This window comes from Elaeis guineensis, chromosome 1, assembly GCF_000442705.2.
Source record: "Elaeis guineensis isolate ETL-2024a chromosome 1, EG11, whole genome shotgun sequence".
NCBI classification, from domain to species: Eukaryota; Viridiplantae; Streptophyta; class Magnoliopsida; order Arecales; family Arecaceae; genus Elaeis; species Elaeis guineensis.
In genome coordinates this window covers 163,004,023-163,031,756 of record NC_025993.2, presented here as the reverse complement: position 1 = coordinate 163,031,756, position 27,734 = coordinate 163,004,023, and the positions used below count along the sequence as shown (strand labels likewise).

The 27,734-nt window shown below is 37.4% G+C and overlaps 1 protein-coding gene across 1 annotated transcript; it reads left to right on the top strand.

Moving 5' to 3' along the window:
- The first annotated feature begins 4,196 nt into the window (after nt 1–4,196).
- Nucleotides 4,197–25,646, top strand: LOC105039538 (probable polygalacturonase At3g15720). The gene is made up of 11 exons (XM_073255222.1): nt 4,197–4,238; nt 5,882–6,004; nt 6,743–6,886; nt 7,022–7,171; nt 7,289–7,309; nt 23,878–24,085; nt 24,214–24,295; nt 24,628–24,736; nt 24,940–25,044; nt 25,171–25,251; nt 25,410–25,646. The coding sequence occupies exons 1-11, from the start codon at nt 4,197–4,199 to the stop codon at nt 25,644–25,646; spliced, it is 1,302 nt and encodes a 433-aa protein (XP_073111323.1).
- Nucleotides 25,647–27,734: the final 2,088 nt, after the last annotated feature.

Here is a 27,734-nt window from a genome sequence, read left to right as displayed (position 1 = left end):
TTTTGATGATTACAAAGTATTTGAAGGGGTTACTAATAATTTGGCTTGAAAAAAGATTTATTGTATTTCAGGGGCAAAATCATAATTTTATCAAGTTCTGATTCGAAAGCTTCAAGAGCAAGAGCAGAAGATTTGTAATCTATTGGAGAAAATTTTAATATTTTTGGATGTATATTTAAAAAAAATTATATTTATAAATTTGAGTCGACCCATGAGTCGACTCATGGCAAAAGGACTGAACGGCATGCTGAATTTTTTGGCTGGTACACTCTGTGAGTCGATTCCATGAGTCGACCCCTATGCATTAGTCGATCTTATGAGTGACCTCTGCTGCTGTGTAAGCCAAAATTATAGAACAGTCATTTTCTGTTCTGTGCCACAGAAATCGACCCCATGAGTCGACTCATGAGCATGAATCGACCCTATGAGTCAACCCTACGATGGAAAAACTCTACAATGGCTAATTTTTAGCTCATTTTGACTGTATTTAATGTCTATTTAATATGCTTTAACGGTTCTATTTCAGTCCAAATTACTCTCCACCATCATTTGAAGTTATAAAAGGCACTTAAAGGAGAGAATCAACAGGATTTTGAAAGATTCTTCAAGCATTCATTTCAACCCTAGCAAGAGCCCTTTTAAAAGTTCAAGAAGCTTTTATTTCAAGTTCACCAACCCTCAAGAGCTCATTCAAGTCTTCAACCACCTTGAAAAAAATCAGAAGAGCTTCGTTCTTATTGTGTAAAGTGTATGTAAAGCTTTATTTGCTCATTAAAGGAGCTATATCTGTATTTCTGTGTGATTAACTGTTATACTCTATTTTTGAGTTATTTTTTATTTTAGAAGGGTTCCAAAATGTAGAAAAGTTGATCCAAACCTTAAATCAGATTGTATTGGGTTGGTTTGTATTCGAAAGATAAGTGTTCTAGCTTGGAATAGCTAGAGTCGGAGGTTCCGATGTTGTATTCGGACTGAATACGGTTTAGTGGATTTGAATTCCCAAGTAGGAGCTTGGAGAGTGGATGTAGGTGCAAGGTTGGCACCGAACCACTATAAATCTTTTTGTTTGTGTTGTGCTTACTTGCTCTCCTTTTAAATTTTCTTATCTTTTGCATTCTTGCATCCAACTTCTACATCTTGCATAAATTTCACTCTTCACATTTATTCTGCTCATTGTTAAACAATCCTCATAGTTGTAAGTTAATTTTAAATTTTTTAAAAACTCAATTCACCCCCCCTCTTGGGTTGCATAGCTGGGCAACACCCTTGAAGTTTTCCAACACCAGCGCTCGAAGACTACGAACGTAAGTTCGAGAAAATCGATCACCGACTCGCCCAACTACAGGTGGACTGTCAAAAATCTTCAAATGATTTTGATTTTCGTACTGCCCAACCTTCTCTCGATATGTCTTGGATGAATCGATGACTCAGTTCAAGATGCATACGTGGAACCCTATGATGGTTCCACCAACCCAGTTGATCACCTTGAGAGCTACAAAGCTCTCATGATAATTCAAGGGGCAACAGACGTCCTTCTATTCATCGGCTTCCCGACCACACTTCGAAAATACTTGAGCCTGGTACTTCGGGCTTCGATCGGGAAGCATCCACTCTTTCGGACAGCTGGAATATTCCTTCGTGGCCTACTTCAGCACCAGTCGGAGGCCGCTGCGAACTTCGGATAGTCTCTTCTCGATCAAATAAGGAGAGATCGAAATACTTCAAAATTTTATAACCTGATTCAACGCGATCACGCTCGAGGTCAAGGACCTCAATGAAGATATGGCCATATCAGCCATGAAAAAAGGTCTGAGGAGATCTCGATTCACTTATTCTCCAGATAAAACTCTTCTCGAACTTATGCTGAACTCTTAGAGTGCTCGTACAAATACATGCGTGCAGACGAAGAAACTTCTGACTGACGCCAAACAGAAGGCAAAAGTCAGAAGAAAAAGTAAAAGAAGAGTGGAGCTCCAGCCGAATCAAGTAGGCCCCCGACTAATAAGCAAGCCTCATCCCGATGACGGAGTCCAAGGCCAACGTATAACAGATATGACTCCTATACCCCTCTTTCTATTTCTCGTGCACAGATCCTCATAGAGATTGAAGGGGCGGAATAACTACGGCACCCTCAACCGATAAAAATGAGGAACTGCGATCGAAGGAAGTATTGCCGGTTTCACCATGGCCAGGCCATGACACCGAACAATGCATCCAGCTCAGTGATGAAATAGAGGCCCTAATACGACAAGGCTACCTTAAAAAATATCAAAGAGATCCACCGACTCAACTCCAGCCGACTGAGGAAGCTGTAAATAATCAACCGACTGTGGGAGTCATCAATATGATCTTCGGACGACTGAACTGAGAGATAACTCTCGAAGAAGAGTCGGTGAAACGACAATAACTCAATGTAATAACTTTCACGAAAGAGGATGTTCGGAGAATTCAAAGTCCTCACGATGATGTTGTTGTTGTTTCGACAATTAGCTAATAAAAGCATGAGAATATTTTATTTTACTCGACTTCCTTCCGAATGCAACTACTCGGAGAATCAACTGCTTTAGTGTCGACTATATTTCGGTCCTCTTGAAAAAACTGACATCCCGACTGTGATTTTAAAGCGACATCAATATGTAGGTTTTCACTGTAAAAGTCAGATGATTGACTATCTCGACACCGAATATACTTCGACTTTCACTGTAAAAATCAGAAGACCGACTTTGTCTCGACACCGACCGTACTTCGACTTTCACTGTAAAAAGTCAGAAGACTAACTTTATTTCGACATCGACTGTGCTTTAATTTTTACTATAAAAGCCAGAAGATCAACTATCTCGACATCGACTACATTCTAATTTTCTTGCAGAACCACTTATCAACTTCAACTGGAGATCAGTACCGGCGACGCAGACTTTCTCCACAAAAGCCATGCTGCCCTCATAGTCGGCTCTCCATTGAAGTAGCTGGCTAATTTGCCGACTTAGTATCAACTAAGAAAGGCAAAATGCCGAGACGACCAAGGTCGGATTGGAACTATACCGACATAGCCACAGTCAGTCGAGGGATATTCGGTTGCCACCGATTATCAAAAATACGAGTATAAACCCGATCAAGCTTCGGGTAATGGATATTCAATTTACCATTGTTATCCAAACTAAATACATCGAAAACTATACGACTAGCAGATTCTACAAAGTCTGTGAAATGGTCGGATCTACGATCTACATTCAGAGATTATTCTATAAATAGATATTGCAGACTCGACGATACAGAGGAGCATTTTAGAACAGAAGTATTTTTTTCATTATCAAAAAATAAAGATTATAAAATTGGATCGAAGTTCGATTACATCTTTCTTTACAAAAAGAGAAACCAAAGAAAACACCGACTAATCTTCATTGCTGCCCTTCACTCCACTGAAGAATCGGCAGGCTCACCTTGAATCGACTTCTTCGACAAACTCCACCTTCCAGCTCGGAGACGATACGACTCAAGTTGAGTTATGAAGATGATTGACCGATCACATTGCTCGACCAACCACATCAACAGCTTGACCCACTCGTACTAGAATAGAGAGGGTCTCATTCGGTTGATGATCGTACCCTCCTCATAGAAGAGCTAGAGGAGGGCTTCAGATTTTCGTCCACCATCGAAGATGACCTTGATCGTGCAACTGAGACGAGGACACGGGATCTATGGTAATGGGTCATTGACCCCACCATCGGCACCATGAGTGAAAAACAGACGACAGCCCGAAGCACAATGCTGCTTCCGAAATCGACCAACAGTCGGACCCGAGAATGAGAGAACTTCCGATCCGATAGGGAGTCGTTGGCTGAAATTTCCGACCAAACATCCCCTGCAGAAATCTGCCCATCGAAAGAACTATCAAAGATTCAAGGAAACTTAAAAAAGAAAACAACAAGGAATGTTTTCGCACGAGAGCAGCTCTCTGATAGAGCTTCCATGCTAGAAGAGACAATAGCAAGGTAAATACCTAGCTGACAGCGGTCCTTTATATAGAGGAACACCCAATGACCCAGATGAAAGTGGTCAGATCGAGACAACATCGGATGATGACACGTGGTAGCATCTGGACTAGTCATGGATCCGATGGTTCACGCACCTGTACCAAATCAAACCAAGTCGCCTCCATGTGCGTGCATAACTCCGACCCAATGACACCCTGACGCATGGTGGAAATCTACATGCTAGAATCAAATTGCACGACGTCGGTTCGCCTTCCCGCTATAAGTCTGATGCTGGCTCACCTTTCACAAATGATGCCTGATACCAAATCTTCCTGCTGATACGATGCTCAAAGATGAAAAGTGATTGATCGATCGTACTCCAGAGAATGTGGTGGCAGAGTCGAAATTCAACATGACAGACAACAACTCCTTTCGTCCAAGGCAACTGACCACGTGGCGATGCACGCGGCAACTCACCATTGGACTCAGAAGTGGAGGGACAACTGTTGGGATAAACCGACCGACTCCCATAAACTGACTGATCTCCAGTGCAGACCGACCAACACCCGACTCTGGTCCCACAAACAGACATGACCCTGAAACTGACTACCGACTGAACATCGACCAAGCAGGCCGACACTACTCTCAACTGACCAACTGAACATCCTGCACCGACTCAAGATCGACAAGTGACCGATGTTCAGACACGACAGATAGCGGACTACTTCAACCGTCGGTATTTCAGAGTTCTCAACCGACGGTCAACTCCCGACGCATAGTCGGCCACTTATGGATTCTACCGACATATGATCGGTTCTACCGATATTTGATCGGTTCTACCAACATATGGTCGGCCAATCTGCTTAACATACCATAACCGTCACGAACGGTTATCGGCCGCACATCATAGCGCTATAATTGAGAAATTAATGACCCACTATGTGATTATGGCCCGATGATTTAGCACCATAAAACACGGGACCACGTTCGATGGTTACAAGAACCTCATCTATAAAAAGGGGTAAAAAAAATAGGACTGGTAAACCACTTCTGATCAGAACTCTGCTACTCTGCATATTGACATCTACTATTCATCAACTTTCCTCTCTAACTTAAGTATCGGAGAGTCTCCGTCAGACATAAATCCGATCAGTGCAGATATTGTCTTGCAGATGTTCATTCCTGACGATAGATGATGGAGAGTTGACCACAACAATAACTAAAGTCTTCTACAGCATCAGAGGGTAAAGTACAAGGCGTTGGTCGTTCACCACCAATTATTGTACCAGATGATTCCTGGTAAAATACAAGGGTGTAATTTGCAAAGTGGTTGGTGTAATTTTGTCCCAGCAGAGGGTAAAAGATGATGAGAACACAATTATCCTCACCAAACATAATACATATGTAGATAAGTATAAGTAATATAATATATGGGTTAGGTTTTCCCTAATTCTTTCCATCAAAAAAAAAAAAAAAATACTGCATGCCGATCACGATTTTTTTCCACCACCATTAGGTGTATCCAGACTTTTGAAAGAATAATTGGCAGGCAGTAACTTCCCTTATAAATTCGCACCATAAGAAATAGTATATACATTTACTGTAACCACATAGAAATTTACCCTTTTTGAGGGGGGTAGAATATAAATATTTTCTTTATTAGGATAAAGGACCTGTCCAATGAACCCTCTATCATATAAATCATTAGCCCAGCCTAGTCTTGAGGCACTTTGTACAACTTGTCCCCTACCACTAAACCTAAGGACAGCATGGTGATGAGCTGATAAGTTTGCTTTTATATTTTATTTCGATTCCAATATCCCAATATCGCTGAAACAAACGGTCTCTTGGTTTGTTTGTCTCTTTTTTTTTTTTGATATAATCTCTGTATATATATATATTTGCAGGGAGTTGCTTATGTTCTCCCCGTCCTTCTTTTTGCTGCACTGGCTGTTGGAGTGTTGTCAGATCCAATTTTTGATGTTACAGACTATGGAGCCATAGGAGATGGCACAACGAATGACACTGAGGCATAATAACTTCCAACTCGCTCTCTCTCTCACTCACTCAAAACATGCATGCAAACACGAAATGATTTAGATGCGTGAATTGAAGTAGTTCAAGACAGGCTATGACAAATGATCATATATATATAAATATAATATATATATTTTTTATTTATATATAATATATATATATATATATATACACAGAGAGAGAGAGAGAGAGAGAGAGAGAGAAGAAAATGACCTTGTAGCTAGGTTAATTTTGTTGCAGTCTCTAGATGACATCAATGCGGGGAAGCCGATGCGGTTTTGCTGATATGAACTCTTTTAGCTCCTTTCATTTGGTTTGTTGACAACATGACACTAGCTACGACAGAGATCAGATATACCAGCATATCCATATTCATATTTATTTTTTTTGACGAATATAAATATAGATATACATATTATTCAGATATAAAAATTTATATTCATATTTATTTTAAACAAATATGGATACAATTCAGATACCGAAAGTATGGATATAATTATAAATATAAGTTGGATAATTAAATTTTATGGCTGCAGCTCAAAAATATTATGAAGTAAATGATTAATCAATTCAATAATATGTTTATATGATTGTATATTTTTATTTATTTTTAAATAAAAAATAATTAATCTATAGCAAGATTAACTAAGGATTGACACAAAAAAACCTTAGCTAATGAATGCGTTGCATACGATATGGATAATGGATTCATGGTATCTCTTACTATACAGGCATTCATGCATGCATGGGATGCGGCATGCGTAGGCGCACATTCTGATGATGACGCTCCGACCTTCCTCGTACCAGAAGGGAAGACATTCTTGCTGAGTGCAGTGTCCTTCGAAGGGCCTTGCAGCTATCCCATTCACATACAGGTATTGTTTCCCTTATTCCATTTTATTCCCGGCAACCAAACACTACCTAAAAGAACTTAGGAGACCTACGAGATGAGACTTTGGCAAGTGTATGGATGCATTTCTAATACAGTTGTTTGGAACCTGGTATTGTAGATTGATGGAACCATCTTGGCACCCAATGAAACTTGGACATTAGAGGAAGATATATGGATCATCTTCCAGCACATTAACGGTCTAACCATTAATGGATCGGGTCTGATTGATGGTCAAGGTTCCATTTGGTGGGATTGTAGAGCTCAGGAGGTTGCCATTTTCTCTCCACATTTCAATATATTTTACTTTAAAAATCCCACTTTTTTCGTTCAACAATCAATTGTACTCAATCTTTTTTTTTGTTTATTGTTCCTTTTTCTATCGCAGCAATGCGACAACGCGCCAAAGGTGAGTGCTGTTAACTTCTCACAATTAAACGTGCATGCATGGCATATGATTACTAGTATTTGCTTTTCGAGATTATACATTTAGCCTTTCTAACGAACCTGTGTTTCAAATAGCCACATTTATTTTTATGTCAAAAATATGAATCATTTCATTCCTACAACTGTTTCTAGTAACTTAACTGTAGTCTTGGTAGAATCACTTTCTTTTGATGACAACTTAAAAGACAAATATGGCAACAACCTATTAGCCTTTTAATGCCACCATGCAGCAGTTCGTTGACCTAGGGGTGAATTCCCATCGTTTTGCAAAATAAATTGTTAGATCGGTTGATCTGTCGATCAAAATATGCTTTCTTATTGCTAACATGTCATTGCCAAGATTTTCTTTTTTTTTTTTTTAGCTTAGAGTAGCCAACACAATCATAAAACTTTAAATGGATAATATTATTATTAAAACCACATTGAAAATTCATGAAACCTAGCATTTTTCCTTTCTGCATGTGGTTATTTCCAGCATATTGATTAGCAAAATCTCAATGGCATCCTTTACGAAGCCTCTATGATAGAACATGTGTCGGCTCCAGCAAAAAAATTAGTCAGAAACCATGGAATACTGTACCAGATCAAACCATTTGGTACATTCTATACCAATTTAATACCGATATGATATCTTATATTATATCGATACTTGATGCACCATCTTGTATCATACCTTATATCGATATGATATCTTATATTATATGAAGCATAGTTTCAATTAAAAGCAATACAAGAAGCAAAGAGGATAAGAACATGCGCCTCAAAATGACAATCTGGGATGTGACCTCCTAGGTAAAGGTCTAAATTAGGCTTGGGGAGAAGAAGGGTCAGCAGAAGGCTAGGACACTTAGGAATCTTTTCTTTTACATCGACTTTTCACTGATCTAACAATGTTTACCCTTTTTCCTTCTACAGTCAGCCATGTTATCAGGGTGCTTAATGAGCATCTGATATGGTTTTTTGAGAATAAAAGGTCCCTAGAAGAGGGGCTCAAGATCGAGAAAGAGACTAAGAAAATGGTCGAAGAGGTCAAGAAGGCAGCGAAGAAGAAAGCTGCGAAGAAAAGCGAACTTGCTGAGGGGCTGAAGATGCAGCTCCATGGAAAGATGGACACAATAAAAGAGAAGAATCAGTAGCTCTTGGATAATCAGTGTTAGATAATAGCCAGGAAGATAAGCTGCAGAAGGAGATAAAGAAGACTTTGGAGTTGGAGGCCAAACTGAAGGAAGCTAAGTCGAGAATCAAAAAATATGATGTAGCCCTTCTTTCATATCAAAAGCAGCTCGATAAGGATAAGGAGCGTATGTCGGAGGTCATCAAAGATTATAAGGCTTCAGATGCCTTCCAGGATGAAGTGATAAAGGCTTTAGAGGGAGCCTTCAACTACGACTTCCTGAGTTGCAAGAGTTTGATCATAAAGCTCTTTTTCGACCTTGATCTCAGTAAGGTTATCATGGAGGCAGTTCTGATAGCAGCAGCTGAAGTGACCTCTGAAACTACTTTCGAGGTCCACATTACGGTGCCACCTGCCACTCCTACTAAAGTACCTCTAATCGAAGTCTCAATCAGTCCAATCGAGGTCTCAGTTGTCGAAGTTATTCCAATGAAATTGGTTAATGAAGATTCGGCTCTAACTCTTCCAGCAAATGATCCTCAGGCTAAAACCTGAATTATCCTTGTAATCCTTTTTTCTTCTTTGAAACTTTTGTATTAGCCCGATGTGGGTTTTTATAAGTATTTTTAACATTAATGAAATAAACTCTTCTTCAAGTTCATGTTTTTTCTCTTTACATCAGATAGTTTCGATCTTGATTAACCCAATCTAGGTTTTAATATCTCAAAAAACTTCAAATTTTTCTTAAGTCATTCATAATAGATGATCATCATCTGACTTCGGTCAGATAATTGTAAGTATACATAAGTCGGCCTTGGGTGAGTAGATAACCAAAGTATTAATAGACATTGATTGATCTCAGCCAAAATAATAAAGTCGAGGCAGCCAAATGTAAGCTTGCTATTGACTTGAACTAAATCAAATTAATTGACTTGAAATAATTCAATCTTTGATAATTCATCCTAAAGAAGTAAGGAGTACCTTTGTTTGAGTTCGAAATGGCAGATCGAATCTTTTTGTCTATAGAACTTCGACCTGTGATGTCTTTCTGTGACTTCGATCATTAATCACTTTGAGTCGATGTAGCGAAGCCCAATTTATGGATCTAGATGCTTTTAATTAAATTTTTGTTAAAACTATCCTAAAAATCGAATATTTCAGATAGTATTCGCGAGGTCTGATCCAGAGATCACGCATTCCTCATCTTTTATATATGAGGTCCAATCCATAGATTGGATATCTCACACCTTTCATTTGTAAGGTTTAATCCAGAGATCGGGTGTCTTACATATTTCATTTGTAAGGTCCAATCCGGAGATCGGATATCTCACATCTTTTATTTATCAGGTTCAATCTGAAGATCGAATGTCTCGCTTTAAGTTGTCTTGAATCGGTTGGGATTGTTATAGCCTTAATCCGACTCTTTCCGACCTCGTTTGGATACTTGTCTTTTTTCCATCTTTGTTGGTCGAATCTTGTGACCTCATTTAGACAAATATCATTTTTTTCTAATCGGATATCATGACCTCGTTTGAATGAAATTCTTTATACTATTCTTGTTTGGTTGGACATCATAGCTTTGTTTGGATAGATTTATCTCTTGATCAGTTTGGTATCGATCTGGTTTGGACATGAACTTTATTTATTATCATCATTGTTTGATCGATTTTCATTGATCTAGTTTGGATGAAAGAGAATTTTTTGATAGAAAATTAAACCGTCTTCTTTCAAATAATTAGAAATTTATCTTCAAAAGTTGAAAGCTTTTTTGAAAAACTTTATTGATAGGACATTGTGAGATTCTCAGCATTCCATATTTGTAGAATAATCGTGCCATCTAAACTCTCAATTCGGTAAGCTCCTGGATGAATCACTTCTATAATCTGATAAGGTCCTTTCCAATTCGGAGCAAGTTTCTCCTGTTCTGTTGATTTTGAAACTTTAGCTCGGAGAAGGACTAAATCTTCTTTATGAAAGATTTTAGATTTACTCGAGCATTATCGTATCTGGCTATTTTTTGCTTGTAAGTTGCCATATGGATTCGAGTTTTTTCTCGAATTTCATCAAGTAAATCTAGATCGGTTCTCAACCGATCTGAATTACTTTCTTTATGAAAATTTTCTATTCTAATCATTGATAAGCCGATCTCTACTAGTATTACAGCTTCTGCTCCAAAAGTGAGCTTAAAAGATGTTTCTCCAGTTGGCTTCCGAGGTGTAATTCTATATACCCAGAGAATACTATAAAGTTCTTCTGTCCAAAGACTTTTTATCTCAATGAGGCTTATTTTTAGACCTTGAAGGATAGTTCTGTTAGTATTTCAACTTCTCCATTTGATTGTGGATGTCCCACCAAAGAAGTCGGTGATTTATATGAAGCTTAGAACATAATTCTTTAAACTTTTGATTATCAAATTATCATCCATTATCGGTGATTATGACCCAAGATAAATCAAAATAGCAGATAATTGACTTCCATACGAAGTCTTGTATCTTCTTCTCGATGATTTATACCAGAGGTTCAGCTTCCATCTATTTGATGAAATAATCAATAGCCACAACCAAAAATTTTCTCTATCTTTTGGCCATTGGGAAAGGTCCTAGAATGTCCATTCCCCAAATAGCAAAAGGCCAACGTGCTGTAATGAAAATGAGTTTGGCTACGCGTTGACGTTGAATATTAGGATATCTTTGACGTTGATCATATTTGTTGAGGAGGTTGGCATCATCTTTTTGGATGGTAAGCCAATAATAATCTTATCGAATAACTTTGTAAGTCAATGATTTGCCCCCCAAGTGATTATCATAGATTTCTTTATGGACTTTTCAAAGAGCATAATCAGCTTCTGATGGTCACAAGCATCGAAGTAATGAAAACGAATATGACCTTTTGTATAATTAGCTATCCTGAATAACATACCATGAAGCTTGTCTTTTAATTCTTCTTGCTTCAATTGGGTCAATCAGCAGAATTTTTTTATAATATAATCCATTAATGGATCTATCCAACTTGGCTCTTACTCAATTAGATAATTGGCAAAGCTTCAGTATTGGGTTTTTCAGGAACATCAATAAAAAATTTTTAGTTGAGCTCAAAAAAATCGATGTGGCTAAATGTGATATAGCATCAGTTCGAGTATTTTTAATCTCAGTATTTATATGACTTCTAAATCTTTAAATTTTTTGATAATTCTTTTATATTCTATAAATATTGAGACATTATAGAATATCTTTAGCTTCGAATTGATTTTGTACCTATCCGATAATCCGCTGAGAGTCGATAAAGACTTTAAGTCTTTTAACATCAAGCTCTTTGGTCATTTTGAGTTCAACAATGAGTAATTCATATTCCACTATATTGTTTAAAGTGTTAAAGTTGAATCTTAGAGCATGCTCGGTGATAACATCTTTTGGACTGATCAAAATCAAACCAGCTCTATTTTTTTTTGAGTTTGATGCTCCATCATATGTAACACCCAAGAAGAACCTTCATCAATATTTTTTGGGTTTTTTTAGATTGATTTTTTATCAAAAATAGAATATTTCATAATAAAATCAGCTAATATTTGAGCTTTTAATGAAGATGGAGATCAATAATGAATATTAAGTTCCTTTAATTCAATAGCCCACTTGGCTACTCGATCTGAAGTATCAAATCATTGTAGGACTGATTTCAAAGATTGATCGATGAGAATAACAACTGCATGAGCTTGAAAATAAGATTGAAGTCATCTAGCCGATGTAATAAGAGCATAAATCATTTTCTTGATTTTAGACTATCAAGTTTCAGCATCTCGAAATAATTTGCTAGTATAATAGATTGGCTTCTGTGTTCCTGCATCGTCTCGAACCAAAATTGAACTAATAACATTAGTTGAAATAAATAAATACAAGAAAATTTTTCACCTTCAACTGGTTTTGATAGCAATGGGGCTGTGCTAAAGTATTTCTTAAGATCATCGAAGCTAGTTCGGCACTTATCTGTCTAGTTAAAGTCTTTAATTTATCTCAAAATTTTAAAGAAAGGGAGATATTTTTAGCTGATCTAGATATAAATCGACTGAGTGATGCTATCCGTTCGATAAGCTGTTGTACCTCTTTTATGATGCTTGGATGTGTCATCTCAAGTAGCACTCGAATTTTTTCGAAATTAACTTCAATTCTTCTTTGGGTCACTAGAAAATTCAAAAATTTTTCTGATATAACTCTAAAAGCATATTTATTAGGATTGAGCTTTATTTGATATTTACAGAGTTCCCGAATGCTTCTTCTAGATCAGTAATATACCTATCTATTTTAACACTTTTCACTGACATATCATCAATATAGATCTCTATATTACAATCAATTTGTTGCTTGAAGATCTTGTTGACTAAGTGCTGGTATGTAGCACCTATATTTTTAAGATCAAAAGGTATCATTTTATAACAATATAAATCTCTTTCAGTGATAAAAACTGTATCTTTTCATCTTTAGGTGCTATTCTGATCTGATTATAGCCAAAAAAAGCATCTATGAAGCTCAATAGTTTATGTCCCGAGGTGGCATCAATAAGTTGATCAATTCTTGAGAGAAAAAAACTATTTTTTGGGTAGACATCATTGAAGTCGGTATAATCAATATACATCCTCCATTTTTCGTTCATTTTTCTGATCATGATAATATTTGCAATCTACTTCGGATATCGTGCTTCTCTAATGAACTTAGCTTTCAAAAGCTTATCAACCTCTTTATCTATTATCTTTTGTTTTTCTGGGATGAAGCTTTTTTTTTGTTGCATTGTTTTATGCTTTGGATCAACATTTAGCTTATGTACAATAACATCGGTAGAAAATTTCTTTATGTCAGAGACTGATCAGATAAAAACATCAGCATTTATTTCAAGAAAAGATATAAATTTTTCTCTTAGGTTAGAATTTAGTTGAGATCCAATCTGAATAGTTTTCTCTAAATCTTTACCTAAAAGAATAGTAATAAATTGTTCGATTGGTTCTCCTCAATTCTTACTGACCTCAATTTTATCTTTTTGATCAGATATTTTAATTGATAGAGCTTCTACTAATTTTTTCATCTTTGTAGCAATCAAAAAGTACTGCTTAGCAAGTATTTGATCTCCTCGCATTTTTCTGACTCTATCTTTTGTTGGAAATCGGACTAATAGATGATAAGTAAAAATTACAATCACGAGAGCGTTAAGTCCTGGCCGCCAAGAATAGCATTGTAAGCCAATAGTATTTTGACAATCTAAAAGATGAGATGTACAGTGGATTGTTGAGGTTCTCTCCCTATAGTGACCGATAGAATAATTTCTTCTTCCATAGCTATAGAATCTTCAGAGAATCTGACTCGCGGAGTATCGATCTATTTTAACTGGCCTAGCATATTCATTTTTTGGAATACATCATAGAACAATATGTCTGCGAAGCTTTCATTATCAACTAATATCTTTTTATATCATATTTTGCTATTGTCATAGAGATGACAATAGCATCATTATGAGTTTGAACTCTTTTGATATCACCATCATCAGAAAATAAAATTATACTGTCAGTATGTTGCTACCTTGTAGAAGGTTTGTTGGAGTTTTAGTTGTTACAGTTGTACTTTTTTTTTTTTTTTTTTTGGCAGGATGTTACCGTGCCTTTTTTTTGTGGGGGGGGGGGGGGAGGGGGGGCGGGGGGGGGAGGTACAGGTTACACCTTGTCTTTGATAATCATGCTCATAAAAAAAAAAAGGAATTTTTCTTTCTACTTTGGGACCAAACGTTTCCAAAATTTGCAGTCAGATAAGGGGCTTTTTATCTAAGTTGCTAAGGAGGTTATATATAAGAGAACATAAATTGACATGTTATGCCTAGCCAGTGACCCAATTAGAAAGACATTGAAGGACAGCAATATGTGGATGGGTTCCTTTCTAATTAATTTTAATTGCTTTTGGAAATTATTGACTCACCAACCGGGTTTCCTTGTAAGTTTCTCGCAGTTGCCTGTGGGCCGCTCTCTTGGCACAAAGATCGGACTCGTTTAGTATTCCTTAAGCGTCATTGACCATTTCTTCTTATGTAGAGCTCTCTTGCATAAGAGAGGAGACTTGAGCTCAAATGCGGCAAGTTTCGACTCGAGTTATTTTGGGATACAGGATTGTTAAAGCTGTCCCTTCTTCTTCTTACCAAACAAAAAAGGCTGTTCTTTTTTCCTCAAGGCTGTCTTCTATCCTGCCATCTGTAAAATTGATGGCACCATGCCCAACGATTAATGCAGTGAATTGATCCAACTATATCTCCATGATAAATATCAGAAAAAATACAATCCATATACACCACTAAAACTTAATTTGCTGAAATACCAACGAGGTCTATCTAACGATATCACACTGTTGATCTAGAGGAATGAGATTGCAAAATATAACAATTATTCACCTCCTTTCGTGGCATACCCTTGTCCCCAATTAGCTAGTAATGATAGTCTGGATATAGTATATACTAACCTTGCTGGATGCAAAAATCCTGCACAATCGGAAAAAATTATTAGTTAAAACGATTCTATCACATGGGCTTTAGATAATCCAATCGAACATCATCACATCATTTAGTTATTCAAAATTTTAAAACTTTCCACTTGTTTGAAAAGTGCGAACAACAATAAAGTATATTATTAATCATGATTAGTCATTTTTAATCTAATTTTTATTAATTTTTTTTATAATTTCAATGAATGATGTGGTGATATTTTATTGAACGGTCCAAAGTCTACGTGATAAAATTATTTTAATCAATAATTTCCTGTATAGCTTGATCTATGTGAAAATCTTACACCACTCTATATAATAGAAAATTCCCACGTGGTTCCCATCACCCTCGGCTCATGGGACGGTTCAAAGTATGACTCTATTAGTGTTGGTTTATTAACGAAGCATTTAATTCAAAATTTTAAAATTTCATAAATACAAATCTATAGAAATATAAAATTTATTGCCAACAGCTAGTAGCTCCCAACTTTCATATCAGAGGAGGATTAAGATAGCGCTAATAACGTAATCTTTGGCCCGAGATTGCCCTAATAACAGCCTGTCGGCTCCAATTTGTGCCTCTCGGGATTTTTATTTTTCTCACTGTTGGGGTAACTGATACTCTACTAGCAGGTAATAATCAACATATCCCAAATTTGCCCCAAATAAATGGATGACCGTATAACGATGAACGCATACATATCCAAAAGTTGCACCTAAGCATACAAGGAAAACTATTGGCATAGATCGATACCCATGGATTTACTCCATAATTACAAAAGAGGTGTATTTTACCAAAAAATTAGACATAAGTGGTGTATAGTGACTAGATCTCTATATAATGGAGGGTTTGGGCTCTACGTTTTTTAAGATTCCTCACCCTCTGTCCACCAGTATTCTCTCCGGACTCCTATCGGTAATCCGAGAATAGCATGGTGAGGAAGCTGACTCTTTTTTTAAAAAAAAAAATTGGCTGCAGTATACGATTAAACAACATTCCTTTTTGTCTTTTTTTTTTTAAGTATAATCTTTATATTTCAGGGATCTGTGTGTGTTTTTGCCTTTCTGCTTTTTGCTTCACTTGCTGTTGGGGTTTTATCGGGTCCGGTCTATAATGTTATAACCAACGGAGCCAAAGGAGATGGCAAAACAGACGACGCCCAAGTAAAGACCTCTTCCATCAACCCATTCTCTCTCTCTCTCTCTCTCTGCGCCTGTACACATGCATACACAAATAGGTTGTTTTTTTTTTTTTTTGGTAAAGAAATAGGTTGTTGGTATTAAATCTACAAATAAATTGGGTTCACGTATGATCCGATCCAACCTAACCCATTTAGACTCAATCTTATCCGTATACTATGTGTGTGGCTTTGGATCTTCCTATTAATTATCCGATCTGACCATGACTCGACTTGAATTGATCTAAAGAAAATATTCTAGATTATTTCTTCTTTTCCTTTGTTAATATAAAAAATGCTTCAATTACTCATTACATTAATACATATATGACCTTGATTCGATCCGAATAACTCACTAGGTCTAAAATATTTTTTCATAAGCTTAACTCAACCCAATTTGGTCATTTACTAGATTGGATCTAGGTCCGATATCAAGACAACATAAAATCAATTCGGTTCATGGTCAAATATATGTCTTAGTTCGACCTAATCTATCTGCAACTCTAGCTGATATAACTATGATTCTACTTGGTTTTATTATCTTTCAGTAGGATGTTTATAACGCATTATAATCACAAAAGAATGTAATGACAAAAATTTTGGCTTAACTCACCTATTTCACTTGGAGCAAAGCATTTGCTAGATTGTGTAGGAAGTTATGGGAGCGATTTCAGATCATATCATATATAATTGAGCTTTATGGCACATATGCTGTACGGACATTCTTTTCTTTCACCATGCATGCGCCATGTAGTAGTCAAGTATATGTAGATTTGCCGTATGGTTTGTTAAGATGCTCCAAAGATAAAAATATCATTTAATCAAGAAAAAGATGTTGGCCATCCGATTCAATATGTATAGCCAAGATTTGTCTACCAGCAACCACTTGTAGCAAGTCATACACGTAGCTGGTACAAATAATTTTGTAGAACTTTAGAGCTATTTCTTGCTGACATGAATAGTAGGTGTGGTTTTTTTTTTTTGTTTGTTTTTTTGAAAGATGAGGGGTTTTTTTGGAAGCATGTTGTTTCTCTTCTTCTTTCCCCTTTTTCCCATTTTCTATGGTCCTCCTCCTCCAAGAGTCTTCGATGCATCAGCATATCGTTTTCACCCTCTGCTTTCCTCCCCATCGTCTCTACCCTCTGCCCCTTTGTTCTCATCATCACAAATGATGACCTTGAGGAGACTCTTGGCCTCTAAACCACGAGTTCGGCGACCACGACCACACCTCCACCTTCGGCAAAGCTGCCGCTTTGGCTCTTAGGTGCTGCATTATCGAGCCCTCCTCTTCATCCAACTCCTATTCCGATGACCCCATGAGGCCCTCTTAGCTCTCCGAAGTCAGATAAGTAATAAAAAGGTGAAGTGATTGGTAATCTGTTAGTGATAGAATATCCTTGTTTAATTAGATGGTCAAACGTGATTATAAAATAATATAAAGGAGCATTATAGAAAAACCCAAATATCTTGGTAAGATATGTAATAAGTAACAAGCAAATCAATTAGTTGAAGGCTTCATTTCCTCTTGCATCAGAAATGGGTGCGAGACGTCTTCGCAGCAACTACTCATCATTTCTCTCCACCTCCAAGCGGACGCCTGCCTTATTTATGGTCAATAAAAGATTGCCATGCTGTTCCTCTGAACAAACCTTAGTAACTACCAAGTGCACTACGTGTGGTATGGATTCATGTTATCTGCTCTTATCCAACAGGCATTCATGGACACATGGAATGAAGCATGCGCAGATTCTAAAGCTCCAACCTTCCTCGTACCTTCAGGGTATACATTCTTGGTGGACCAACTCTACTTCCAGGGGCCTTGCCGGTCTTTCATCAATGCACAGGTATTATTTCTAACATGATCAGTTGCAAATTTTATTGGTTGAAATAACTACCGGTGCTTGCCGCTAATAGTTTTGATCAAGATTCGTTATCTCAGTATTGGATGTTGTACCAGTGAAATTCTATTATAGTGTTGGTATGCAGCATTGTACGTTATGACTATGTTATCATAGAATGGTTCGACGTACCAATATAGTACCGTATATGGTATGTCCCATGCCATCTGATATGGGGCAATATGGCGAACCATGATTTTGATCATCCTCACATCGTTCATATGATATGGTAGAGTTAATACTATCGAAAGATTTAAGACAGAAGAGGTCGACAAACTCTTTAGTTCTTGAGATCTAAAGAAAAAATAATCATAATTTAAGTAAGTTAGGGCTTACCTCAATGGTCATAATTTTTGCTAAAAAAATCTTAAGTTCCATGATGAGTCTTGGATGGTTCATCTCCAGGAATTTAAATTGGGTAATTATAATAATAATAGGTGGATCCTCTTTCGTTCCCGTCAAAAAATAATCAAATATATTTTTATTTAAGAATTTAGCATTTTTAAGGAAAATGCTGTGGTGTGCTTGCTACGTGCATACAGAAAATTTCTTAGACCCAACAATTAATGCTGGCTTTGTGAGTCTTGCATATCACACCAAACCCTCTAAACCATATCAATCCTTTCGTGCTTTGTTTTGCAATGGCTGTCTTCAAGCATGAGTAATCCGTTCCTTGTTTGCTCTCCAGAGATTAGAAACTGGATAAGATGCTTGGTATCAAAATAGATCCTTAAGCATTCCTTAATCATGTTGACCTTGGAATGTAGGTTGATGGAACTATTTTGTCACCCTTCAAAATTCGGGTGATTAGGGACAACCATTGGATTAAATTTATAGACATCAATGGGATAAGTATTAAGGGAAAAGGCTACATTGATGGTCAAGGCGCTATTTGGTATGCTTGTAGAGCTCAGCAGGTTAGAATTCTCTCTCCATAAATTTCTCATTTTCATGTCTTCATTTCCATTGTTTTTACTCAAGTATTATATGTGTTTAAATGTTCTTGTTTTTCTTTCTATTGCAGAAATGCAAGAATGGACCCACTGTAAGTACTCATTAACTTCCAAAACAATTATACATATATTCATGACACATAATCTTAGTACCTAGAGCAGGGTGGTCACTATGACATGGCATAAGTTCCCTTTTAGCATAATGATATGAATTTGACATCAAGAACACCAGGTTTAATTATTGATAGTATCTAGTTCGGGAGATTATCGTTCACGAACTTAGTTTTTCAACTATTGTCTTTGTTTCAAATACACAGTTCGATTGTCTGCATTGAAAAGTTGAAAATTTCATCAAGAATAAAATGAAGTTATTTATTTTTCATTTTAATCAAAAAAATTAATTTTCAATGAAAAGAAATTTTATCAAAATTTAAAATATTATGGCATATTTCACATGAGTATATCTTATAATGTGAATAAGGTTTCAGTACATGTGAAAATTTTAATTTTAAAAGACCTTATAGTGGCTGGCTAGCTCCTACCTAATCAAGAGATTATTGGTTCAATTCCTCTCACTGGTGATATATAAAATATTTTTGTGTTGCTTTATCCTAATAATGTTTGGCTCACACTAAATCCTTCTAGCTAACTTAAAGGTCAGTTTCTCATTTTTTTTCCCAAAATTATTTTTTATTTTTAATTGCTGGGTGTTGCTGCTTAAATCCGTCGAGGTCGGAAGATAGATGCCTAATCCTCGTGCAAAGATGCTGACGCTAGAGTGACTTGCAAGATAAGTCCCAAATCGAAGATTGTGACTTCGGCTAGGATCCTCCGACATTCAAGTTAGAAAAGTAGAGAACAAAAGAGCAGCAACGGATTATCTAAGAGAGATTTTTTTTTGAACTTACCTGAATCCTCGGGGCTCCGATTGTTTATATAGAAGGATGTCGGATAGCTGAATTATTAGCTGTAAGATTGTACGATCTCGAAATTATGGACTGTTGGACATATCAAACTGGACAGATAATTCAGTCCTTAATCGTTCTCGCAAGATCAGGGGAGACGGTTACGTCAAATCTTATCTATTCGAGATGGACAGCTGTCGCGTATGTTGAAGAGATAAGTCGGCTAAAGCGATGTGGGCAACTCATACAGAGGTTAGACCTCGTGGATGCTTTAGCTCAGCATAGAGACGGACTCCTCAGCTCATACGATGGTCAGTGGTCGTGTTGATGATCCAAGTTTGAAGTGAATTTTAGTGCAGGGGTAAAATGATAATTTTAAAATTTTTTCAAAATTACTATTTTATAGCAAAAATTATTAATTAATCTAATTAATTAACATGTATAAATCCTACATAAGGATCTAAATATGATATATATATATAGCATGCATTTAAATTTGAAATTCAAACTTTTACAGTAAATATTTTACTGTTATGTGTTCAGAACACATTACCTTTGTGCGGATAGTCGATCGCTGCAATCTGATCACTGTTGGAAGGGTCTGATCATCGTAATACAGTCACACAATGTATCTGACCTCTGCGAATCATCCACACGAAGCTCCCGATCTGATCGGCTCCTCACGAATGCTAGTTCGTGGCAGAACCCTTTCGACGGCTAATGTTGATCAAACTCCTTCGATCTTGATCTGTCGACTCTTTGGATGCTCTGGATCGTCAGCAGATGCACTTGAGAGGTTGATGAAGCTCTTCCTAAAATCTGATGGGCTCACGACACTCATAGCTCACTTTCTCACTTCTCGAACTCTAGGCAGAAACCTTAGGGTACTCTCAGAAAAGCCTGCGCCTCTTTCTGTTTCTTGTCTTTTCTCTTCTTTTTCTTTCTTTTCTCAAGCATGAGACTTTTCTCACGCACCCTTTTTCTCTAGGATCAGATTAGCGCACGCCCTATCTTCTCTTCCTTTTAAAAAGAGAGCAAAATGCATCTTTGCAGCGTTTTCTCCGTGTGAGAGGATAAAGATAAGTGGTTGCTCATTTGAATTCAAATCGAATTTGAATTCAAATGCCAACCAACTCATTCTTATCCACTCTACGCGTGAGAAGAGAGGGGTGTGGGCATATTTGTGCGTGGAGACTTTACACGAGAAATATTTTCTCGTGTGGAAGAAGGGGCGCACAAAATAAAGGGTTTGCGCAGAGATTTATTATCCATTCAAATTCAAACATCTTTTGAATTTGAATGGCCAACCAATCTCATCCTTATCCATTCAAAATGGCGCACAAAAAAGGGACGTGGGATGGCTTCTGCGTGGGAGAAAATTCACGAGAACTCGTTTCTCATGAATTCAAATGGGCGCATGTGAAGTGAGGTGGCATAGAGAGATTAGTCAAGGTGGTTTGAAATCCAATTGAACCAACCTTATTTTAAATAGGTTAGATACAATTAGACTAAATTAAATCCAACACAATTAGGCTTAATTAGGCTCAATAAAATTCTAATCAAATCAGGAATTGACTAAATCCAACCTCAAATAAAATCGACTTTGAGCAGCTTATCGACTTCCTCAGCTATGGCTTTTTGACACTCTGGGGCAAAATTTTGCTTCTCTTGCTTTACCGACTGATAGGTTGGGTCCACCCTTAGGTGATAGGATATCACCTCAGAATCGATGCTGGGCATGTCTCCAGTAGACCAGGCAAAAAGATTTGCATTCTTTTGCAAAAGATTAATTAGCTGGCATTTGGTTATCTCATCTAGATGTGAGCCGATTTTTACCATCTGACTCGGATTCTCCTTCCTCAGCGGGATATCTAAAAGATCCTCAATTGGTTGGGGGCATCCATCAATTAGGTCCTCCCTAGCACCCAAGCTTATTAGGAGCTCGGGCTGGATCTCTGCCAGAGCTGATTGATTCTCTGCTCTTAGCTCGGCGGCAAAGCATTCATGAGCCATGGCTTGGTTGCCTCGAATTAGCCCCACTCCATGCTTGGTCGGAAACTTCACTATTAGCTGGTAACTTGAGACGACAGCTTTCAAAGTCCACAGGCTAGGATGGCATCGTAAGTCGAGGGTAGCTTGACCACTAGAAAGTTAACTTGAATTGTCATTCACTTTGGTGGGATTTTCATAGTGAGAGGTAACTTAATCATTCCCTCCGAGAATACAAAACTCTCAGAGAAATCCTGAATTAGGGTATCGAACCTACTTAATCGGCTAGGTATAAACCCCATTTGGATGAAGACAAAAAAATACAAAATATCTACCGAGCTTTCATTATCTATAAAGATACGGTATATATTAAAATCAGTGATGTTCGCTGTTATAACCACTGCATCATTATGCGGGGCGAGCACATCTTTTACATCATGCTCGGTGAAGGAGATGATCTCCTCCTACCCCTTCAGTAATCATGTGAATTTCTTCTCAAATGGATCACTCTTCTTTCATCACTTGTCCTCCGACCTACTACTATGCCTGTCGCGTTGGTGCTTGCTACAGTTAAGGCAAAGGGAGAGGCTGCTGAGGCAAATGGGGTGGCTACGGAGCGCAGTCAAAGTAGGATTCTGCAGGGGCATCACTACGGAAGGCACAGACGGTACCATCAAGGAAACTATATGACGCACCGCTGTAGGGGGTGTAAGGACAGCCTGGGGAGGCTGTGGCGCTGCCTGAAAGGATGCGAGAAAATTTGGACCACTTGATTGCGGTCGTCCAATATTGAACTTGCTGGAATAGCTGACCGAATTGGTCAGCCGTGGCTGGCACTGGCTGGGCTGGTTGAATCGGTGGAGGGACGACTAGTTAAGCCGATGGAGGGATTTTCGACGTCAGCGATTGAAATTGATTGTCAGCCTGGCTGGCTGCCTGTTGGAAAACGGCGGCATTGAAAAGTCAGAAAGATGTCCGTCTTTGAGCCATGAATACAGACGTCTGCCTTTTTTCTATCTGTTGCTGCTTAAATCGATCGAGGTCGGAAGATGGACGTCTGATCCTCGTGCAGGGATGCTGGCGTTAGAGTGACCTGCAAGACAAGTCCCAAACCGAAGGTTGTGGTTCCAGCGAGGATCCTTCGACGCTCAAGTTAGAAAAATAGAGAACAAAAAAGCAGTAATGGATTCTCTAAGAGAGATTTTTTTTGACTTACCTGGGTCCTCGAGGCTCCGATTGTTTATATAGAAGGATATCGGACAGCTGGATTGTTAGCTGTAAGATTGTACGATCTCGAGATTATCAGGCTATTGGACATATCAAACTGGACGAGATAATTCCGCTCTTAATCGCTCCTGCGAGATCAAGGGAGATAATTATACCATATCTTATCTATTCGGAATGGACAGCTGTCGTGCACATTGAAGAGATAAGTTGGCTGAGGTGACATGGGCAGCTCATATAGAGGTTAGACCTCATGAACGTTTCAGCTTAGCATGAAGACGGACTCCTCAGCTCATACGGCGGTCAGCGATCGTGTTGACGATCTAAGAACTTAAAATATCTTGTGATGTAGCGCTGATCCAAAGCGCTCACGGTAACCATCGTAACACTAGGATTTTCATGATTTCTTGCAACGTATTGCTATTCTTGATAGCAAACATATGTTGGTTCCAAAGCATAGGAATCAAGCTATTAGCAAATAGCTTTTGTAGGAAATTATATAGCAATCAAATCATAGTATGCTATGTGTTCTGTCCGGCCTAAATGCAATACAGGGGCTACATTTACAAGGTGAGCAGCAAGATGCTCTAGTCTTCAGTAAAACCGGCCTTTTATCCCATATCCAGGTGCTAAAAACTATTTTTCATGTTTGCAAAGAATTATTTGATTCGAAACCATACCCATACCCATTAGATTATTTAGATAGCAATAAATGCCAACTTGGTTTCGGCATAACTTCATCACAAAAATTGTTTTGGTGTAGGCATTTGTAGTCAGAAACTGCACAAATGTCAGCTTGAATGGCTTAGACTTCAAAAACAGCCCTATGATGCACCTCACCATACAACAATCTTCAGTGGTTAGTGTGAGGGGGATCACCATTACAGCTCCTGAAGATAGTCCTAACACAGATGGTATACACATTGGAAGAAGCAAGCACGTGCAAATCATGAATTCTAACATTGGTACAGGTAGTCTCATTTTCGCTATAAATATAGATTGTTCACTGAAAATGACACAGCTTTATTAATACATAGAATGAGTGAAGACATCGGCGATTTTAGGTTTTGAACAACCGTGTGATTTTATATGATTACAGGCGATGATTGCATATCTATTGAGACCTCCACAGTGGATGTTAATATCAGTCACGTAACATGTGGTCCAGGCCATGGCATAAGGTTTGTTTTCACCACTTGTCACAATATTTGGTTTCATTTAAGGAAGGTCATTAGGAGCAATTGTAAGTATTAGGTTATTGCCCCGACTAAATTTCATAGAACCACTAGGTAAGCTGATTCCTCATACCAAAATCACAATTTCATGGATAAGATTCCAATGATAAGTTTTCCTCTCTGTTCTTTGATTCTTCCTCCATTGTGTGTATTTATGTATGTATGTATGTATGTATGTATGTATGTATGTATATAATCTAAGTAAATTAAGTGCCAACTAGTCAGAAAGCAACCTGCATCCATTTACACTGCCGAGGTGTTTAATTGAATGTTTCTAGCATTGGAAGCTTGGGTGAAGATGACTCAGAAGCACGAGTGGAGGGTATCCGTGTTTCCTATTGCCAATTCAATGGGACTTCAAATGGAGTAAGAATAAAGACATGTCAGGTAAAGTCTGGATATGGATTTTGTTCGAAGGAAATAAAATTAACAAGCATCATGATGCAGTTTACCTGTGTTCTCTGCTAAGGAGAGATGCCAATCAGCCGAATAAGTCCGGCTGGCTCTTGGAATAGCATCATGTTGGCCTCTTATCATACTTGTATGAAAGTTTGAGTTTCTCTCCACTAACTCAATTTGCTTCTTATTAGGGTGGATTCGGTCATGTAAAAAGGGTATTATTCGAGCATATCAACTTCACTTCAGTACAATATCCGATAATAATAGACCAATACTATGGCGCTGGCCCAAACAAGGTAAAGGTCTTCTTTTTGCTAATGTAGCAACCTAAGAACCTGTTGATACAAAAGGAGTGCTAAATTAATGCGCAATGAAAATGATAACCATTGCATATACATACTTAATAAGCTACAATAATCTAGTTTTCTTGCAATAACCTCACATCAACTGCTAGTAGGGATGCACTATTTATCAGGGATAATGGTTGCAATTCACATGTGCATGTAAATTCTTCATATCTTAATGTGTGGCTGCATATAAAAGTCCTCATATGAAAAAAATGAAAATGATTTGAAGTAGTAAAGATCATTTTGCCTCGTGGTTATGCAAAATATTCTAAACTTCTATTTTTTTTTTTCTCTCTTTGCTGCATTTGGTGAAGACTTTGGCTGTACAAGTGAGCAATGTGCAATATGTTGATTTAGTAGGATCATCAGCTACCGATGAAGCCATCGTCCTCAAGTGTAGCCAAAGCAAGGCTTGCACAAACCTTGCCATGAACAATGTCAAACTCCAATCTGCAGATCCAGGGAAGAACATCACAACCACCTGCTTCAATGCGTATGTAACAAAGACAGGTCCGGTCTTGCCGACACTCTCCTGTTCGATGCAAGACTGAAATGTTGTTTCTTAGAGTATCATCGCAAGAATAATTTCTAATTGTCTATATAAGGTCCAAAATTGACCAAAATTTCATAATTCTATGGAATTTTTATGAAGCTAGTTGTAAAAATAATATACGCAATAAATTTTGATGTTTTTGACCTAATTATTAAGTCAAATTGTTTATTCTTATGTCCTAAAGTACCTATCTAGCTAGAGTAGTTAGGAGGCCCTAGGCAATGTGTATCAAATAAGTATCCAAGCAGAAGCATTCTCTATACCAACCAGAGGAGGCCAACAACTAAGCATTTTGCCAAATTGGCTGCCTTCTGGAAATCTAGGAATGTAATATCCACTTTTCATGTTTATTATAAACGATGAAGGATGTAGAAAAGCATGCATAAAAACAATTGATAAATTAAATACCATTGTGGATTCTATTGCTGCAAGGCTCTGAAGATGAGATCGGTATTGAACCGAGCTGGAGATCTGAGTATTGCGCCGACGTGAATCGTAGGCAAAATCTATAAAAGAAGTTCCAAAATCATAGGGTGCCCTCCGATTTAGGATCCTCCGATGCTTAAGTCAACCGGAGCCTTGAAAACAGATAGTGAAAATGGAGAAGTAGAAAGCAAGAAGTGATAGTTTGAGTGAAAAAAAGTGGAGAGAACTTTGATTTTTTTAAAAAAATTTGATAGAGCTTTATCTCTGTTCACTCAGACTTGACTTACCTCCCAGAGAGCATCTTGTCTTCCTTTTTATAGAGAAAGCTCGCTTAGATCTTAAGAAAAGATTATTTAGGCCGTTAGAGATTTGTTAGACCGTTGGATTGTTGTAACAGAATGGTCAGTTGTACAGAGATCATGAAGTGACTATCCACATAACAAATGAGCTGGAATACAACTGAAAGACGATTACGGTTGAGTTGGATAACAGCTGTCAAATAACCATCCGTAGACGTCGTGGCACATCGGTAAAAGATCGACGTGGAATAGCTGATATCAGTAACTATTTGAACTGGATGCTATACCTTGAGTGCCAGTAATAAGGTCGGCAATAAACCAATGTAAGGTGAAGGACATCAGAACAAAATTGGGGTAAGCGTTCCATTTCCAGTAGTTCTGGATTAAGTCAATTAACAGATATTATTGGAGAGGCAGATTGGTCTTGGGTTAATATGATCTTAGAGGATTTTTATCTCAGATAACAATCTGTTGCTACGTATCCAGGTGATGATAAGGTCAGACTTATAATGAGGTTGGTCTTCTGATGATCTCAGTCTTTCGATGAGGATGACTTTGACCTTCTGATGAGGTCGGTCTTCTTATGAGGTCCACCTAATGATGAGCTCCACAGTCGAGTCTTACATCGATATTCTTGTCAATTTGAGAACTTCTAAATATGAGTTTCGAGGATATCAGCTGAGGTGGTATGACCCCTACAATAGATCCATTTGGAGATCATCGATCCATGTCTTAGTTTTTGCCATTTCACAATTTTTTGTGTTCAAGTTCTTTTGCTAATGTGTTCATGAAATACTGTATCCAATCGATCGAGGGGGAAAATGGACAAGTGCAGCAAGAAATTTTTTTTAAAAAAAAAAATTATTTTATTCTTTTGTGCATTCACATGCAGAATATCTTTTTCTAATATCACCGGTTACAGCCAAAACTTTATACTAATTAAGCCATGTAAGACAGTAAGACTAAACCATTAATTCTTTTATTTTGTGATTTGGTATTTGGTATTGTTAATACCATTAATCTAGATATATAACTAGTATAATTTCATGAATCATATTTGTAAGTTTCAAATGTTGATGAATGACTTAGGGCTAAAATCAGATTAGATATCGATTGGATACCAGCATATCCATATTCATATTTGTTTTATCCGACGAATATAGATACGGATACAAATATTATTCGAATGTAAAATTCATATCTATATTTGTTTTAAACAGATACAAATATAATTTACTGAAAGTATGAATATAATGACAGATATAACTTAGATAATTAAATTTTATAACTACAGAATCAAAGATAGTACTAAATAGACGATAAGTCAAATTAATAATATATTTATATGATTGTATATTTTT